Here is a 20,535-nt window from a genome sequence, read left to right on the forward strand (position 1 = left end):
CTTTCGCTTCCTGCAATTTCACCCAAGGCTGCTAGGCAGCCAGTGTACACAGATGGTGCTATGGTAATAACAAGCGCCCCCCCCAAATCTGAACATTAGGTGCTCAACAGAGCGTACGACCAAAGATTTGCCGATAATGCAGCACCGCTTCAATGTCATCGCACCAACACAAATGGCCAACACCCCACAACTTACTTGCGTTCTTCAGGGGGTGATGGTTAATGCACGCCAGAGCCTCCATGGCATCGTTCTTGGTCTCCCACTCCATCAGGCCGGACACGCTCCTATCGGCTGGACACGTGGACGGACCGTCGCTCATAGAGTAATTTGGGTCGTGTAAAACGCAACACCCTTCGCCATTTTGATTTAAAGCTTTCGTGACTGCAGGGATTCATATCCTTGGTTCTTTCGGTAAAGTCACCACCACGTTAGAAGGGAAACAATAAAATAATAAAAATATAAAACAATAAAATTCTCACGACGTTTCGACTGCAACACAAGCAATCATCATCAGGTGTGAAAACCACAGCAAGAACATTTTAAAAAAGTGGCGGTTATTTTTAACGTTAGCACCACGGAGAGCGATTTGGCAGTTGTTCAGATGGACGAGTCCATCTATGTTCTGAAAAGAGGAGGGGGGAGACGAAAATAATGGATGCGGTCTGAAAGCCACCGTAAGCGTGAACAATCAATTAAGACCCGAAATGGTTTATCAAATCCTTCCAATGATTGCTAAGCCAGAATCCATCTTCTCGGTTGAAATTGTCTGTGTTTGTATATATTTATTATTTTGTTGTTTCCCTTCTACGTGACTTTACCTAAAGAAGCCGTGTTTAAAGGGTGGTGTCAGTCGTCGGTGAATTTCTGCAGCAGGAAGGCTTCAGTCCGATGCCTTGGCTACGCTAACACGCTTCAGTCAGCTTGGGCACGAGTGAATAGCAAGGACTGCTCTCGGGAGAGAATTTTTCACAGGGTTTCTTGAGCATGGCCTCATAGCACACGTTGCAGATCATCTGGTGTCGTGCTGTAAATCAAGCGACGATTGCATGGAGAATACAGTACACGATTTATTCTGTGCCATGACACGTAAGATAAATAATAAACATACTTTGCGGGACTTACTTTTTCCAGAAAACACTTTGAAAGAGCGGGGCCTCGCAATCGACATTTCGTCGCACAGCTGCGGGGACAGAACGGGCGGCGTTCACGTTATAGTTGGTAACAGTTAACGTGCACCGGTAAAGCATTCGGGAGATGTCATTTTAATTGCAGGCACAAATCCCGTTGTCCATTTTTAAATTTACATTCGCCAGCTTTGGAGCAGTCTTTCAAAGTGCTCAGATTATTGTGAACACCAAGCATAGACTCAGGGGGAATGCAACCATTTGCAGAAACAATGTCCAAAGACTGAAATGTAAACCTTTCGAATACAAATGAATATGAATCGTAATGTATTAAACAGGACAAATTAACGCGAGGTGTTGTCTAGTCTGTAACAAAAAAGTCCCTTTGGAACATCGATTGCATTATTTATACATCTTATGTTTTAACCGCTGAAAGGAAACTACATTACACCATTTTACATTTGTCCCGTCACAGGAAACGTGTCATGGGCCACCACAAACTCCACAACATCAATAGGCTCATCTTAAAAACCCACGATTGTTTCACGTGCAAACTTTGGACTTGAATATTTATAAAAGCTTCACCTGGGAAAACTTTTAAAGAAACCGAACGCGCTCCCCTTCTGCGCTGCTGGCAGCAGGCTGAAGGGGCGGCGGGGGCACGGACCTGCGCGAACATCTCGGCCGTGATGTCCGTGGGCGCGTTGAAGAAGTGCAGCACCGCGGTGGGACGCTGGTTGCGGTTCTTCGCCGCCTTCTCGCTGTCGGCGTAGCGGTGGTTGCGAGAACCTGCGTAGTCCCTGTAGCTGTCGGTGCCGTCCGGCAGCTCGAACGCCTGGCCCGGCGCAATCGACCGCTGCCTCGACGCGCTGCCGAGACGAGGGCGGAAGGGAGGGAATAGCGCGAAGAAACTGTTTTTATTTATTTTATCATGTTCCAAATTTCAAGTGCTCTTTGGTTCTATTCGGTAAAGTCACGTAGGTAAAAATAAAATAACAAAAAATCACGACGTTTCGGCCACAACACAAGTGGCCTTCATCAGGTGAAGGGACCGGGCTGTCCAGAGGACAGCGTTGGAGTGAAGACAGCAAAGCCCAGGTCGAGTCCTTTAAGCTTGTTGTCGCGGCATCTTTTGAGGAAGGTCAGCGTCTCGATGAGCTTTGACTTCTTGTCCCGTTGTCTGTTGAAAGCTCTAACACAGGGGTCGGGAACCTATGGCTCGCGAGCCAGATGTGGCTCTTTTGATGATTGCATATGGCTCGCAGATAAAACAAAATATTCTCACTTGTTTTAATCCATCCATCGATTTTTCACTGCGCATGTCCTGTTCAGGGCTGCAGGAGCAATTGTCCATTATTTTAATTGGATGATACTGGCCTACGTTTGCCGTTGCTGGGTAAAACAGGTAAACGCCCCCTTTTGAATCAGTCTGAGACTGCGTCTGCTCGGTCATTAGCTCAAAGCTAACCCTTCGACGAAGAAGATGGCGAAAAGAAAAAAAGACGACGAGTATCGTACATTTCAGGACGAATGGACCGAAGAATTCGCCTTTGTGGAGAGAGCGGGTTCTGCGGTGTGTCTAATTTGCAATGACAAAATTACATCGTTGAAACGGTCGAATGTAAAGCGGCACTTCGACACGCGCCACGCTACCTTTGCATCAAAATACCCTGCGGGAGACAGCAGAAAGAAAGCGTGCCAAGAGCTTCTGAGCAGGGTGCAAGCTAGCCAGCAGCAACTCCGCGTATGGACCCGGCAAGGTGACTATAATTCGGCTAGCTTTGCTGGTTCTTTAGCAATAGTGAGGAACGGAAAACCATTCACAGATGGCGAGTATGCTAAAACGTTCATGCTGGATGTAGCCAATGAACTTTTTGATGATCTTCCGAACAAAGACAAGATAATCAAACGGATACAAGACATGCCTCTGTCGGCAAGAACTGTTCATGATCGTACCATCGTGATGGCAAACAAAGTGGAGGAAACGCAAGTGAAGGACATAAATGCAGCGCCGTTCTTTTCTCTGGCTTTGGATGAGTCAACAGACGTGAGCCATTTGTCGCAGTTCAGCGTGATTGCAAGATATGCTGTTGGTGACACACTGCGTGAAGAAAGTCTTGCTGTTCTGCCATTAAAAGGGTCCACAAGAGGTGAGGATTTATTCAAGTCTTTCATGGAGTTTGCTCAAGAAAAAAATCTACCTATGGATAAACTTCTCTCAGTGTGTACTGATGGTGCTCCGTGTATGGTGGGGAAAAACAAAGGATTTGTGGCGCTTCTCCGTGAACATGAAAATAGACCCATCCTAAGTTTCCATTGCATTATACACCAGGAGGCACTTTGTGCTCAGATGTGTGACAGGCAGTTTGGCGAAGTGATGTCGCTGGTCATTCGTGTGATCAACTTTATTGTTGCCCGAGCCTTAAATGATCGCCAGTTTAAAACACTGCTGGATGAAGTTGTAAATAACTATCCTGGTCTGCTTTTGCACAGCAATGTGCGTTGGTTGTCAAGAGGGAAGGTGCTTAGCCGTTTTGCGGCTTGCCTGAACGAAATCCGGACTTTCCTTGAAATGAAAGGCGTCGGGCATCCTGAGCTAGCCGACACCGAGTGGCTCCTCAAGTTTTACTATCTCGTAGATCTGACTGAACATCTGAACCAGCTCAACGTGAAAATGCAAGGCATTGGAAATACAGTGTTATCCCTTCAACAAGCTGTATTTGCTTTTGAAAACAAGCTGGAGCTTTTCATCACGGATCTTGAAACAGGTCGTTTACTACATTTTGAAAAACTGAGCCAATTTAAAGATGCATGCACAGCAAGTGAGCCCATTCAAAACCTTGATCTCCACCAGCTAGCTGGCTGCACATCCAGTCTCCTACAGTCCTTCAAAGCACGCTTTGGAGAATTTCGTGAGCACACTCGTCTTTTTAAGTTCATCACCCATCCAAACGAGTGTTCACTGAACACAGCCGACCTGAATTACATCCCTGGTGTCTCCGTCAGAGATTTTGAAGCAGAAGTGGCTGACCTGAAGGCCTCAGACATGTGGGTGAATAAGTTCAAGTCACTGAATGAAGATTTGGAAAGAATCACACGACAGAAAGCGGAGTTGGCGAGCAAGCACATGTGGACAGAAATGAAAAAACTCCAACCCGAAGACCAGCTGATTCTCAAAACTTGGAACGCGCTTCCTGTCACATACCACACACTGCAGCGTGTGAGTATTGCTGTATTGACCATGTTTGGATCTACGTATGCATGTGAGCAGTCATTCTCACATCTTAAAAACATCAAGTCCAACCTACGATCACGTTTAACGGATGAAAGCCTCAACGCTTGCATGAAGCTTAACCTCACCAAGTACCAACCCGACTACAAAGACATCAGCAAATCCATGCAGCACCAGAAGTCGCATTAATGGTGAGTGTTATAACAACATTATTTAAAAGAATAAATTCAGAGGCTTATTATACTGACATTTAGTTGAATTCACTTTTAAAATATATTATATGGCTCTCACTGAAATAAATTTCCAAATTTTTTGCTTTCATGGCTCTCTTAGTCAAAAAGGTTCCCGACCCCTGCTCTAACAGATAGGTGAAAACCCTCCCCGTAGAGCTTCAAATCTAGAATCCAAATTTCACGTTCGCTATTTCAATAAAGGCCCTCTCCGTAAAGCTTCAAATCTAGAATCCAAATTTCACGTTTCGCCACTTCAAAAAAGGCTCTGGACAGCAAGTCATCGGGGTCCTCGTGAGCTGTGACAAGTGTTTCGTTCACGGTATTTATCAGCTCTCTTTTTCACCGTCCTAAAATTTAGCCACTTGCACTAAATATTTACTAAAGTTGTCTTCTCTAAAGGGAAAGCAGTATCCAATTACATTAACAGGATATGACGAGTTACATTTACCATTTTAACACGGGAACAAAACGGCTCACCAGAGGTTGATTTTATTTCCAAAGATCTGAGACATATTGAGGTGAAAAACCGCCCTGTGCACGGCGTACTGATCTCCCATCTCGACCATGGCGGCTCCCGGCTTGCTCTTCAGGAACTTAACCTACAAGAATAACAACCCGTAACACGGTTCAGCATCGCGCAATCTTGTACGAAAATATCTACAAGTTTCGTTGTAACGCATCGTTGAAATGTGAAGTGTTGGCTGAGGGGCCATTAGAAAACATGCACAAAGAACACTTCGCATTGGGTACATTTTTGTAAAGAAAAAAGAGCAAATGTGTATGTTGTCAACCGGTGAACAAATTTGGTCGTGTGAATCTCCCACTTTATATAACACGATGAGCGCACGACGTGCACCACACGCGTGCGTACGCGTTGCACCGCGGTTGAACCTTTGGAAGGAAAAAAACGGGGACTCATTTCAAAGCAGGCGCGCGCAACACCCAGCGAAGGCACCTTCTCCACGTCGCCGAAGAGGCAGAGGATGTTAAACACGCGGTCGCAGTTGAAGCGTTCGGCATCCAAGCCGTACACCATGAGGACCTTGTTGCCGGCCTGCTGGTTCATCATGGCCTGCACGTGCTGGCCCTGGGGCCCACCCAGGTTGCCCATGCCCATTCCTCCCATGCCCATTCCTCCCCCACCGCCCATGCCCATGCCGTCGCCGCCAGGTCCGTAGTCGAGGCCCGGTGGCGGTGGCTGCTGGTGGCCTGTGACGCAAACACACAAGAGGGGGAAACGCATCGTGAACTAGCTGAAACTCTCTAAACTTCTCTGAAAAACAGATTTACCACAGCCATCATCTTACACACACGTGTGCCCTTTCCTATAAGATCAGGTAACCCAGGATTCACCACTCTACCCCTTGGAGACACTGGAAAACATTGGTCCAGAAGACTCAGTTGCCTAGGGAATAGACTAAACTAGTTTTTATTTTAGGTTGAGGCCCACCAAGCTAGAGCTCTTATTCAGCATAGCTTGTTTTAAATACCCAATACATCTGATAACTGTTGGAAATATCGTCTCTTTAAAACACAAAGCAACTCGTACGTTGCAATTGTTAACCGCAAAAAAAGGTTTTTAGGATGCACCTTAACACTAATTCCAAATAAGAAATGTTCTCAACAGGCAGCAGGTTCTTTCAATCTGACAGCAAGCTGAAGGAAACCGAAATTATAGCATTCGCAACAAGGGGATTACCTCCACAGTCGCCACCACCGCAAGCGTGTGCTTTGGGATGGTCGCCAAGGAGAGACGTTTGCTTCGCTGGCATCACTGCATTGTCCTCTGAAAACAAACAAAAAAACGATCACCAAATTCACCCACGGGAAACATAAGCGCTCACTGCTGCACAAAATATGACAATCCAAAAAAATCATTCTGCACCCAGAACATTCACACTACCAACACATTAAGAAATTCCGGGCACATTCCACAAGGCGGCGCGCTGCGTCTGTCGATAAAAACAATCGGCGGTATTTTTAAAATGCAGATTTCACACGGCGCAACATAAATAACGAGCACCATACAAAATACAGCGCGTAAAGAAACGCTCATCGCAAGAAGAAGAAATTTTTTTTATTGGAGGTGTACAGATGCACGCGACAAATTGTTCCGAGGTGCGGCGTCAGCGAGTATCCGTGGTTGCCGCCTGCGATGCCCGCTCGTTTCTTACCCAGTCTACGCTTCGACGGGAACACAAAGTTGCCCAGAGTCGGGCGGCGGCTGACGACCCATCGCGAGGAGGATGCAACAGAAAGGCCGGCGCCTTCTTTCCTGCGCCAACAGCAGTCACGCTCGGCACAAATGGACCCCCCCGCGTTGTCCGTGCCACCGCACCTCTCGCTCTCCGGCGACCCTTTTTGGTTTGGGGCTTAAAATTGGGACAATTGAAGTGGGCGACGGGGCCTTACAAACCTTTAAAATGAAAAAGATCGCCGCTTATAAACCGATGCGAAATGCGTTGTGTCTGGCATCTGCAATGTAAAAAGCCTCGTTTGCAAACAAAACTTTAGCAAGGCAGTCTAAACGTACGAGCGTCGAGGTAAATTCTCACCAACGGAGCGATTTTAAGCCCCAAACGCATCGGCACGCGTTCCGTTCGGTTTATTTCCAAGTCCCGTTCGCGGTGAATGCGGGCTTTTGTCGTTCCCGGCTTCTTCGCGGCGATGCCGGTACTTTGCCGGTCTGTCAGCGCCGTGTCCCCCCGGTGCCTGCGGCTGGACGCGGGTTATCCGATGGCCTCTGCCAAGCGGCACTTGGCGGTTGCGGTGCAGCGGATGCGGCGTGCTGCGCCGAGTGTTCTGTGACGTGGCGCTGCAGGCGTGGGGGGCGCGGGTCGGCCGTGCGTGTCACAGCGGCGGCGGCGTGTTGGTTGCTTGGTCCCCGGTGCCTCCCAAGTGCCGACGAGGATGTCGCCAATGTCGCCGTTCGTGTCGTCGCCGTTCACGTCGGTGGCTGTTGGCTGCCGGGCGCTTGATTGCTCGTGTGTTGCTTGCAAATTGCCTCCGTGTGCTTCTGTGTGCGGCAATGCTCGCAGATGCTCCTTGTAGCGTTGATGTTTGGAGTGAGGAAAATACTCTTCGAAGCGTTTACGGAAATTTGGCGATAAAATCAAACCGCACCGTGTCCCTGAAGCTCCCTTGATAAAGTGGCGAGACTTACCTCTTCGGAAACTAATATCTGTGCGTACGCACAATGTACTCGGGACAAAGATACATTTTCCTGTTCAGGCTCAATCGTACCAAATTAAAAGGGTTACTTTATAATAAGTGATATTTTCAATCGTAAATATCGGCTTTTCTGACATCCTCTAAGCTTCTCCGCTTAGTATCCAGACACCACATAATGCAGTCAAGGTTTCTCAACCCTACAAAATATAAAAACGCAACGTGCAATGTCCACCTCAAATATGCCAGTGAAAGTTGGCACCTACTTCTGATCCAACAGACACACACCCTGGTAAATCTAAATATAAAAGTAAAACCTTGGATTGCGAGTAACTTGGTCTGCAAGTGTTTTGCAAGACGAGCTAAAATTGTAAATAAATATTAACTTGATAAACGAGCGAGGTCTTGCAATACGAGCAGTGTACGTGTAGACACACTTTGTACTGCCGTGAGTCACGTGATCACACAACTGATAGACGAGTGCTTTGATGTACGAGCGCTTTGGATTACAAACACGTTCCCGGAACGAATTATGCTCGCAATGCAAGGTTTTACACTGAAGTGTTATAATGCCCAGCCTTGATACACCCCGAACAACCGAGTACCCGCCTATGGGCCACATGCACTTGACGTTGGGAAAATCTTCAAAGCTGATCAAAATCTAAAACGCCACCAACTTAATGGCAATGTCTATCGCATGTCCAGTACCAGGGCAACAGCTTTAATGGTAACATAAAAATGAATCCAATGGATTATTGAACACTCCAGCAGCCACATGCCTCCTTGTGAATCCTGTTCTTCACAACATTCACTTATACTGCCACATTGTTCTGAAGGGTAAACTAGAAAAACAAAGTACACGGGCACGAGTTTAAAACCAATCTGCCCAGAGTAAACTACGCAAGCTTAGCATGGGCTAAAAAAACACAAAGATTATTTAGTTATATGTTGCGCTAGCTGTTACTACCCGGCTTCGCCCGGGACTTGGATCCACCACGCCCGGCCGTCTTTGTCTCCCCAGTAGCGATGTTCACACACCACAGCAGTTAGTCGTTTGAGGCTGAGTCGACCTAGGGGAGGCCCAGGACCGGTTAAAATAATCGTCACCGGCGGTGGCGGTGAGCAGGAATCGAACTTGGGTCGCCGGGTTCATAGCGCAGCGTAACGCTAACCGCTACACTACGGGTCACGTGACAGATTTGACGTCACAGCTCACTTGCCGTACAAAAAATAAGTGCATTATTGAGCTCCCCCCCACCCCCCAGAAAAAAAGTGTATTTTTATAATGTTTGCACGGTGTACAGTCTGGAAAGTACCCACATGGCAAATTTCCAGTTTGTTGCATGTCGGGAAGTACGCTAAACATTTTGAACAGACACACACAATCACAACTTTGCCTTTTATATATATGGAGAAGATAGGTATAAACGAAAATAACCTTGACCAGCTCTACACAATTGCAGTGATTGCATGTTTGATACAGAAGAGGGGAGTGGCGTTTCAAATAACTTCCTGTGACATCGACCAAGTTCTGTAGATTTTTCGATTTAAAGCTTTCGTGACTGCAATGATTCATCTTCTTTGGTTCTTTCGGTAAAGTCACGTAGAATGAGAATAAAATAATACATTGATAAAATAACACAATAATATTCTCATGACGTTTCGGCCACAACACAAGCGGCCTTCATCAGGTGAAGGGGGCGAGACTGTCTGGTAGGACAGTGCTGGAGTGAGAGAGCCACGTTCAGATCACGGCTTTTAAGCTGTGTGAGAGGAACAAAGAGCCTTGACGAAGGAATTAGCATAAAATTTAGCATTGAAATGGCTGAATGATTAGCTTGTGACTGGTCACAGAAATAGCTATGTTAAAAGTTAAAGCATACACATCCGCAGAGGCACCCATTGTTAAAAGGAATTAGCATAGAATTTAGCATTGAAATAGCTAAGTTAAGGCATACACATCCGCAGAGGCACCCCTTGACAATGGGATTAGCATAGAATTTAGCATTGAAATGGCTGAGTGATTCGCTTGTAACTGCTACAGAAATAGTTACGTTGAAGTCAGAGCATACACATTCACCGAGGCACTTAGTACAAATCAAACAGGAGAATTTAGCATTGAAATAACTAGGCGAATTTAGCATTGAAATAACTGGGTGATTTGCTAGTGACTGGTCACAGAAATGACTACACATCTGAGCTATTCACAGTACTATATAGTGAACCAATAAAAACTAAAATATAAATTATCTTCATGTTATCAATAAACTCTATATTCTCCAATCAGCTAAGCTACCAACCATAAGTCGTTATATATCACAATGCTATATGGCGAAAAAATGGGTGGATTCTTACCCTCAAATTTCCGTACCACGGATAGCTACGGGCCCCGTTCAGACGGACGAGTTCGTCCATGGTCGGAACAGAGGAGGGGGAGAGAGACAGCTGCGAAGCCCTAGTATACTCCATGTTGTAAACCATACCATTAACCGTGGTGTGAGAGGTATTAAGAGGCAATGCTGGCGAAAGAGCTGCGGTCTGAAGGTCATCGTAAAATTACAATTAATTAAGAACAGAAATGATTTAACACATCTTTCCAGTGGTTACTAAGCCTGAATCCATCTTCTCGGTTGAAATTGTCTCTGTGCTTGTATATGTGAATGGCCTCATGAACGAATCTCTCATGGTAGCCAGTTGGTTTGCAAAGAACCTCCGTCTTGGAGAAGTCAATGTCATGTGAGCCCACTGAATTGTAACAGTGATCTGCCACGGCAGAGGAGTTCGTCTTACCGTGTTTCAAGTCTGCTTTATGTTCGCGGATGCGGTCCGAGATATGTCTTTTGGTTTCTCCAATGTAGCTACTACCACAGAGGCACTTTAGTTTGTAAACGCCCGGGTACTGTATGTCTGGAAGAGCATCTTTTACAGATGGAACTAAATCACGGATTTTGTGTACTGTGTTGAATCGGACCTGGATCTTGTGTTTATTCAGGATTTTGGAGATCTTTTTAGTGACCCCTGAAATGTAGGGTAAGGTGATGGTTTTGAGTGGCTCCACAAGAGGATCCTTCTTCATGACTGGAGTGATGGCTTTGCGGATTGTGTAGTCGGAGTAGCCATTAGCCCTGAGAGCCTGGTGTACGTGCTTGAGTTCACTGGTAATGTGTTCCTGGTCGGAAATGCATTGGGCTCTATGGTATAGAGTCTTGATGAGGCAGTTCTTCTGGGATGGATGGTGGTGGGAATCCGGTTTCAAGTAAGCATCTGTATGGGTAGCTTTCCTGTAGACAGAGTGGCTCATTGAACCATCATGTCTCCTTTTAATTAAGACATCCAGAAAGGGTAGTTTGCCATCTTTTTCGACCTCCATGGTAAATCTGATGGCTGGGTGTATGGAATTGATGTGGTCGCGGAATTGGTCTAGAGCAGGCTGGCCATGTGGCCAGATGACAAAGGTGTCATCAACGTACCTCTTCCATAAGGTCGGGCGTAGAGTGGCAGTCTGGATGGCGTCAATTTCAAATTTTTCCATGAATACGTTGGCTACAACCGGAGATAGGGGGGAGCCCATTGGGGTGCCCTCAGTTTGTTTGTAGAAAGTTCCATTCCAGGTGAAGTATGTGTTGGTTAAGCAATGTCTCACCAGGGGGGGTACATCAGTATGCAGTCCTTGATGAACCAGGTCTTCAATGATAGCGATGGTGTCAGGTACTGGGACTTTGGTGAACAAGGACACCACATCAAAACTGACAAGCAGGTCGTTTGGGGACAGGGAAATGTCTTTGATTGTCGATACCAGGTGAGTAGAATTTAGTACCGCAGAGGTGGTTTTTCCAGTGAAAGGTCGCAGTATATCAGCCAGAAAACGTGCCAGTTTGTAGGTGGGGGAGCTGATAGTAGAGACGATGGGACGAAGGGGTGTATCTTCTTTGTGTATCTTTGGAAGGCCATATAATCTTGGTGGTCTGGCAGCAGAGGGTTTCAACAAGAACTGTTTGTTCTCATCAATTAATGCTGTTGAATCAGAGATAATTTTGTTCGTTTTTGTGACCAGGCTGTTGGTGGGATCTCTTTTTATTTTTGTATAGCTGCCATCGTTGAGTAGTTCTTGAATTTTGTTGTTATATTCTGTTTTGTCCATGATGACAGTGGCATTGCCTTTGTCGGCTGAGAGAACGACAATATCATCCCTCTTTTTTAATTGAGATAATTCAAAACGTTCGTCTTTGCTGATGTTGCTAGGTGGCAACTTAGCGTTTTTGAGGGTTGCAGCGATTTCAGATCTTGCTACGTCTGCAGAGATGTGACTCAAGCCCTTGAGTGCAACGTCGACATGGGCAATGATATCATTAACCGGTAAGTGTCTCGGTGTGACAGCAAAGTTTAGACCTTTAGCTAAAACGGATTTCAGACCATCAGAAATGGAACTGTTACTGCGATTAATTACGACTTTGTTGACGTCTATCTTTTCGGTGTGTGGATCCGATTTTTTGCTGGAGAGGTGATTGAATTTGGAAATCAAATTGTCCCTACATTTGTTCGACATAGTGGCAGCCGAAGAGGTAGTCATTGTCTACATGTTCCCAATCCGATGTAGACATTGTTGCTGTCAATTTTAAGTGTGATTTGTAGAGTGTCTTGTCTAACTGATCGAGTTCGGTTCGTGTAAGTCTGATTTTTTCCGAGATAAGAGCGAAGCTAGTTCTAGCTAGAATTCGTTTTGCATTGAGAGAAGTTGCAACAGCAGAGGTTAGTGTAAATGCGGTTGGTATTACCTTAGAGTTGCGGCATCTCTTCAGAAAGGTGAGAGACTCGATTAGTTGAGCCTTCTTATCCCGAAGTCTGTTGAATGATCTTAAGGATGTGTGGAATCCCTCCCCGTAGAGGCGGTTAAATTTCGATTTAAAGCTTTCGTGACTGCAATGATTCATCTTCTTTGGTTCTTTCCAGTGGTTACTAAGCCTGAATCCATCTTCTCGATTGAAATTGTCTCTGTGCTTGTATATGTGAATGGCCTCATGAACGAATCTCTCATGGTAGCCAGTTGGTTTGCAAAGAACCTCCGTCTTGGAGAAGTCAATGTCATGTGAGCCCACTGAATTGTAACAGTGATCTGCCACGGCAGAGCAGTTCGTCTTACCGTATTTCAAGTCTGCTTTATGTTCGCGGATGCGGTCAACTAATCGAGTCACTCACCTTTCTGAAGAGATGCCGCGACTCTAAGGTAATACCAACCGCATTTACACTAACCTCTGCTGTTGCAACTTCTCTCAATGCAAAACGAATTCTAGCTAGAACTAGCTTCGCTCTTATCTCGGAAAAAATCAGACTTACACGCACCGAACTCGATCAGTTAGACAAGACACTCTACAAATCACACTTAAAATTGACAGCAACAATGTCTACATCGGATTGGGAACATGTAGACAATGACTACCTCTTCGGCTGCCACTATGTCGAACAAATGTAGGGACAATTTGATTTCCAAATTCAATCACCTCTCCAGCAAAAAATCGGATCCACACACCGAAAAGATAGACGTCAACAAAGTCGTAATTAATCGCAGTAACAGTTCCATTTCTGATGGTCTGAAATCCGTTTTAGCTAAAGGTCTAAACTTTGCTGTCACACCGAGACACTTACCGGTTAATGATATCATTGCCCATGTCGACGTTGCACTCAAGGGCTTGAGTCACATCTCTGCAGACGTAGCAAGATCTGAAATCGCTGCAACCCTCAAAAACGCTAAGTTGCCACCTAGCAACATCAGCAAAGACGAACGTTTTGAATTATCTCAATTAAAAAAGAGGGATGATATTGTCGTTCTCTCAGCCGACAAAGGCAATGCCACTGTCATCATGGACAAAACAGAATATAACAACAAAATTCAAGAACTACTCAACGATGGCAGCTATACAAAAATAAAAAGAGATCCCACCAACAGCCTGGTCACAAAAACGAACAAAATTATCTCTGATTCAACAGCATTAATTGATGAGAACAAACAGTTCTTGTTGAAACCCTCTGCTGCCAGACCACCAAGATTATATGGCCTTCCAAAGATACACAAAGAAGATACACCCCTTCGTCCCATCGTCTCTACTATCAGCTCCCCCACCTACAAACTGGCACGTTTTCTGGCTGATATACTGCGACCTTTCACTGGAAAAACCACCTCTGCGGTACTAAATTCTACTCACCTGGTATCGACAATCAAAGACATTTCCCTGTCCCCAAACGACCTGCTTGTCAGTTTTGATGTGGTGTCCTTGTTCACCAAAGTCCCAGTACCTGACACCATCGCTATCATTGAAGACCTGGTTCATCAAGGACTGCATACTGATGTACCCCCCCTGGTGAGACATTGCTTAACCAACACATACTTCACCTGGAATGGAACTTTCTACAAACAAACTGAGGGCACCCCAATGGGCTCCCCCCTATCTCCGGTTGTAGCCAACGTATTCATGGAAAAATTTGAAACTGACGCCATCCAGACTGCCACTCTACGCCCGACCTTATGGAAGAGGTACGTTGATGACACCTTTGTCATCTGGCCACATGGCCAGCCTGCTCTAGACCAATTCCGCGACCACATCAATTCCATACACCCAGCCATCAGATTTACCATGGAGGTCGAAAAAGATGGCAAACTACCCTTTCTGGATGTCTTAATTAAAAGGAGACATGATGGTTCAATGAGCCACTCTGTCTACAGGAAAGCTACCCATACAGATGCTTACTTGAAACCGGATTCCCACCACCATCCATCCCAGAAGAACTGCCTCATCAAGACTCTATACCAGGGGTCGGGAACCTATGGCTTGCGAGCCAGATGTGGCTCTTTTGATGATTGCATATGGCTCGCAGATAAAACAAAATATTCTCACTTGTTTTAATCCATCCATCGATTTTTCACTGCGCATGTCCTGTTCAGGGCTGCAGGAGCAATTGTCCATTATTTTAATTGGATGATACTGGCCTACGTTTGCCGTTGCTGGGTAAAACAGGTAAACGCCCCCTTTTGAATCAGTCTGAGACTGCGTCTGCTCGGTCATTAGCTCAAAGCTAACCCTTCGACGAAGAAGATGGCGAAAAGAAAAAAAGACGACGAGTATCGTACATTTCAGGACGAATGGACCGAAGAATTCGCCTTTGTGGAGAGAGCGGGTTCTGCGGTGTGTCTAATTTGCAATGACAAAATTACATCGTTGAAACGGTCGAATGTAAAGCGGAACTTCGGCACGCGCCACGCTACCTTTGCATCAAAATACCCTGCGGGAGACAGCAGAAAGAAAGCGTGCCAAGAGCTTCTGAGCAGGGTGCAAGCTAGCCAGCAGCAACTCCGCGTATGGACCCGGCAAGGTGACTATAATTCGGCTAGCTTTGCTGGTTCTTTAGCAATAGTGAGGAATGGAAAACCATTCACAGATGGCGAGTATGCTAAAACGTTCATGCTGGATGTAGCCAATGAACTTTTTGATGATCTTCCGAACAAAGACAAGATAATCAAACGGATACAAGACATGCCTCTGTCGGCAAGAACTGTTCATGATCGTACCATCGTGATGGCAAACAAAGTGGAGGAAACGCAAGTGAAGGACATAAATGCAGCGCCGTTCTTTTCTCTGGCTTTGGATGAGTCAACAGACGTGAGCCATTTGTCGCAGTTCAGCGTGATTGCAAGATATGCTGTTGGTGACACACTGCGCGAAGAAAGTCTTGCTGTTCTGCCATTAAAAGGGTCTACAAGAGGTGAGGATTTATTCAAGTCTTTCATGGAGTTTGCTCAAGAAAAAAGTCTACCTATGGATAAACTTCTCTCAGTGTGTACTGATGGTGCTCCGTGTATGGTGGGGAAAAACAAAGGATTTGTGGCGCTTCTCCGTGAACATGAAAATAGACCCATCCTAAGTTTCCATTGCATTATACACCAGGAGGCACTTTGTGCTCAGATGTGTGACAGGCAGTTTGGCGAAGTGATGTCGCTGGTCATTCGTGTGATCAACTTTATTGTTGCCCGAGCCTTAAATGATCGCCAGTTTAAAACACTGCTGGATGAAGTTGTAAATAACTATCCTGGTCTGCTTTTGCACAGCAATGTGCGTTGGTTGTCAAGAGGGAAGGTGCTTAGCCGTTTTGCGGCTTGCCTGAACGAAATCCGGACTTTCCTTGAAATGAAAGGCGTCGGGCATCCTGAGCTAGCCGACACCGAGTGGCTCCTCAAGTTTTACTATCTCGTAGATCTGACTGAACATCTGAACCAGCTCAACGTGAAAATGCAAGGCATTGGAAATACAGTGTTATCCCTTCAACAAGCTGTATTTGCTTTTGAAAACAAGCTGGAGCTTTTCATCACGGATCTTGAAACAGGTCGTTTACTACATTTTGAAAAACTGAGCCAATTTAAAGATGCATGCACAGCAAGTGAGCCCATTCAAAACCTTGATCTCCACCAGCTAGCTGGCTGCACATCCAGTCTCCTACAGTCCTTCAAAGCACGCTTTGGAGAATTTCGTGAGCACACTCGTCTTTTTAAGTTCATCACCCATCCAAACGAGTGTTCACTGAACACAGCCGACCTGAATTACATCCCTGGTGTCTCCGTCAGAGATTTTGAAGCAGAAGTGGCTGACCTGAAGGCCTCAGACATGTGGGTGAATAAGTTCAAGTCACTGAATGAAGATTTGGAAAGAATCACACGACAGAAAGCGGAGTTGGCGAGCAAGCACATGTGGACAGAAATGAAAAAACTCCAACCCGAAGACCAGCTGATTCTCAAAACTTGGAACGCGCTTCCTGTCACATACCACACACTGCAGCGTGTGAGTATTGCTGTATTGACCATGTTTGGATCTACGTATGCATGTGAGAAGTCATTCTCACATCTTAAAAACATCAAGTCCAACCTACGATCACGTTTAACGGATGAAAGCCTCAACGCTTGCATGAAGCTTAACCTCACCAAGTACCAACCCGACTACAAGGTACCAACCCGACTACAAAGACATCAGCAAATCCATGCAGCACCAAAAGTCGCATTAATGGTGAGTGTTATAACAACATTATTTAAAAGAATAAATTCAGAGGCTTATTATACTGACATTTAGTTGAATTCACTTTTAAAATATATTATATGGCTCTCACTGAAATAAATTTCCAAATTTTTTGCTTTCATGGCTCTCTTAGTCAAAAAGGTTCCCGACCCCTGCTCTATACCATAGAGCCCAATGCATTTCCGACCAGGAACACATTACCAGTGAACTCAAGCACGTACACCAGGCTCTCAGGGCTAATGGCTACTCCGACTACACAATCCGCAAAGCCATCACTCCAGTCATGAAGAAGGATCCTCTTGTGGAGCCACTCAAAACCATCACCTTACCCTACATTGCAGGGGTCACTAAAAAGATCTCCAAAATCCTGAATAAACACAAGATCCAGGTCCGATTCAACACAGTACACAAAATCCATGATTTAGTTCCATCTGTAAAAGATGCTCTTCCAGACATACAGTACCCGGGCGTTTACAAACTAAAGTGCCTCTGTGGTAGTAGCTACATTGGAGAAACCAAAAGACATATCTCGGACCGCATCCGCGAACATAAAGCAGACTTGAAACACGGTAAGACGAACTCCTCTGCCGTGGCAGATCACTGTTACAATTCAGTGGGCTCACATGACATTGACTTCTCCAAGACGGAGGTTCTTTGCAAACCAACTGGCTACCATGAGAGATTCGTTCATGAGGCCATTCACATATACAAGCACAGAGACAATTTCAACCGAGAAGATGGATTCAGGCTTAGTAACCACTGGAAAGATGTGTTAAATCATTTCTGTTCTTAATTAATTGTAATTTTACGATGACCTTCAGACCGCAGCTCTTTCGCCAGCATTGCCTCTTAATACCTCTCACACCACGGTTAATGGTATGGTTTACAACATGGAGTATACTAGGGCTTCGCAGCTGTCTCTCTCCCCCTCCTCTGTTCCGACCATGGACGAACTCGTCCGTCTGAACGGGGCCCGTAGCTATCCGTGGTACGGAAATTTGAGGGTAAGAATCCACCCATTTTTTCGCCATATAGCATTGTGATATATAACGACTTATGGTTGGTAGCTTAGCTGATTGGAGAATATAGAGTTTATTGATAACATGAAGGTAATTTATATTTTAGTTTTTATTGGTTCACTATATAGTACTGTGAATAGCTCAGATGTGTAGTCATTTCTGTGACCAGTCACTAGCAAATCACCCAGTTATTTCAATGCTAAATTCGCCTAGTTATTTCAATGCTAAATTCTCCTGTTTGATTTGTACTAAGTGCCTCGGTGAATGTGTATGCTCTGACTTCAACGTAACTATTTCTGTAGCAGTTACAAGCGAATCACTCAGCCATTTCAATGCTAAATTCTATGCTAATCCCATTGTCAAGGGGTGCCTCTGCGGATGTGTATGCCTTAACTTAGCTATTTCAATGCTAAATTCTATGCTAATTCCTTTTAACAATGGGTGCCTCTGCGGATGTGTATGCTTTAACTTTTAACATAGCTATTTCTGTGACCAGTCACAAGCTAATCATTCAGCCATTTCAATGCTAAATTTTATGCTAATTCCTTTGTCAAGTCTCTTTGTTCCTCTCACACAGCTTAAAAGCCGTGATCTGAACGTGGCTCTCTCACTCCAGCGCTGTCCTACCAGACAGTCTCGCCCCCTTCACCTGATGAAGGCCGCTTGTGTTGTGGCCGAAACGTCGTGAGAATATTATTGTGTTATTTTATTTTATCAATTTATTATTTTATTCTCATTCTACGTGACTTTACCGAAAGAACCAAAGAAGACAAGTTCTGTAGATTGTAAACAGTACACCAATGTGCTTCAAGACAACCAAGTGTCTGCAGGTGTGACATTTTTCTGCAACCAAAATCTCAAGTGCAGAAGCTGCATTATCCTCTTGAGAACGCTCCAAACTTCCCCCTCTACTTGGCCACGGATCTTCAAGTATAACACGGCAAAGCCGGCTGCGTACAGAAATAGTCAATGCCTGTTTCATCACGCCGTGCACACCCCCCACCCCTTGCGTTAAAAACGTCACCCCCCCCCCCCCACACACCGAGGGCTCACCACCACCAGCTGTCGAGAGAGCGCGGCTCTGATATGCTCAATATTGGTCTTACCTTGCTTGAGGCCAGGGTTGGTGAAGTCCCAGGTCTCAGAGTCATTTTTAAACACATTCAGACGCGTCGCCTGTAAAGAGGACACAGCAGGGGGAAAAGATAAACATTATTCGTGGCCAGCATATAGGGCATAGATGCTCGGAAAAAAATTATATAACTTTAGAACCTTCTTTGGTTCTTTCGGTAAAGTCATCACGTAGAATGAGGATAAAATAATAAACTAAAACAATAAAAGTCTCACGACGTTTCGCCACAACACAAGTGGCCTTCTTCAGGTGAAAGGAAGAAACCTATATTCTTAGTTTTTTCGGTAAAGTCACGTTGAAGAGAAACAACAAAATAACAAAATATATATAAAACAATAAAAAATTCTCACGACGTTTCGACCATAACTCAAACGGTCATCATCAGGTGTGTCGGTTTGCATGCAAACCGACACACCTGATCATGCAAACCGACACACCTGATGATGACCGTTTGAGTTATGGTCGAAACGTCGTGAGAATTTTTTATTGTTTTATATATATTTTGTTATTTTGTTGTTTCTCTTCAACGTGACTTTACCGAAAAAACTAAGAATATGAATTACTGCAGTCACGAAAGTTTTAAATCAGGAAGAAACCTGTCGTCCCGACCTTGTGTTGTGGCCGAAACGTCGTGAGAATTTTATTGTGTTATTTTATTATTTTATTCTCATTCTACGTGGTGGTGACTTTACCTGAAAGAACCAAAGAAGATGAATCCTTGCAGTCACGAAAGCTTTAAATCGAAACTTTAGAACCATTTAAAATGTACAAGCATAATAATTATTAAGCAAGTCATTACCCCCGAGACAATTACGGCATGCAACTTGCGGTGAAACCGAGGTACTTAACGCAACCCTTCACCTCCTGGGAGATGAATGAATAAAAGCTGCCACATGTAGGAAGTCAACGGTAAGCTAAACTTTCGCGCCGTACGTAGCAAAAGCGTGCTTCTTCTTTGGTTTTGCAGTCACGAAAGCTTTAAATCGAAATAAAAGCGTGCTTATCGGAGTTGTGGGAAACAGTGGCCATTCTGCCACCGTTTTTTTTTTAAGATCACGTGTTGATTATCCCTCTTCGTTGGAACAAGCTCCCTTCGTGTTTGCAGATAAAAATTGCTAACCCTCGGTGGCCTATTTAAATTCCAAACTTGTTTAATTGCACATAAGTTTGGCATGCTTTGCCTAACTTGGTATTATTTATTCGCGGTGTTCCTCGTGTACTGTGAAGCGTTAGCCTTGATCGTATACCTCAAAAATGTTGAAGTGCCATAACCCCGTTATGAAAATGATGCATTCGTTATTACTGTTCTGTAATTTTATTTCCTGCTAACAATGTAACATCTCCCCTCAAGTACTCTGCAGGTCTCGCAAAGCAGCCTATGGCTGAATGTTAATCACCCGTCACCAAATAAAATTGAATTAAAAACCAACTCTACCCTTCCCACTGGATGCGAATTTTCCACTAACTGGCTCAGGGCACTGGCTCAGATGAGAACCACCCTCACGGTAATATCAATTAGGAAAAGTTTGACTTTAGACAACGGCAAGGATGACCGTCATGCACAATGGGTT

At 45.0% G+C, this 20,535-nt stretch overlaps 1 protein-coding gene across 7 annotated transcripts in view; it reads right to left on the reverse strand.

Moving 5' to 3' along the window:
- Positions 1-20,535, reverse strand: part of LOC142917442 (heterogeneous nuclear ribonucleoprotein L-like) — a 29,197-nt gene that overhangs the window by 1,023 nt on the left and 7,639 nt on the right. For 6 of the 7 annotated variants that reach the window (XM_076062116.1, XM_076062117.1, XM_076062114.1 and 3 more), the window contains 7 exons: positions 18,939-19,008; positions 6,289-6,375; positions 5,545-5,798; positions 5,067-5,188; positions 1,792-1,993; positions 1,123-1,180; positions 196-291 (listed from right to left, as the gene is read on the reverse strand). In XM_076062116.1, coding sequence (XP_075918231.1) covers positions 196-291; positions 1,123-1,180; positions 1,792-1,993; positions 5,067-5,188; positions 5,545-5,798; positions 6,289-6,375; positions 18,939-19,008 — 889 coding nt within the window. Of the gene's footprint in view, positions 1-195; positions 292-1,122; positions 1,181-1,791; positions 1,994-5,066; positions 5,189-5,544; positions 5,799-6,288; positions 6,376-18,938; positions 19,009-20,535 lie in introns of those variants that run through there. The other variant, XM_076062119.1, reaches the window with a different exon arrangement.

The sequence above is a fragment of the Petromyzon marinus genome, unplaced genomic scaffold (assembly GCF_048934315.1).
Source record: "Petromyzon marinus isolate PM22_M1 ecotype Great Lakes invasive population unplaced genomic scaffold, UKy_Petmar_22M1.pri1.0 PM_G_Scaffold_50, whole genome shotgun sequence".
Classification (NCBI taxonomy): Eukaryota; Metazoa; Chordata; class Hyperoartia; order Petromyzontiformes; family Petromyzontidae; genus Petromyzon; species Petromyzon marinus.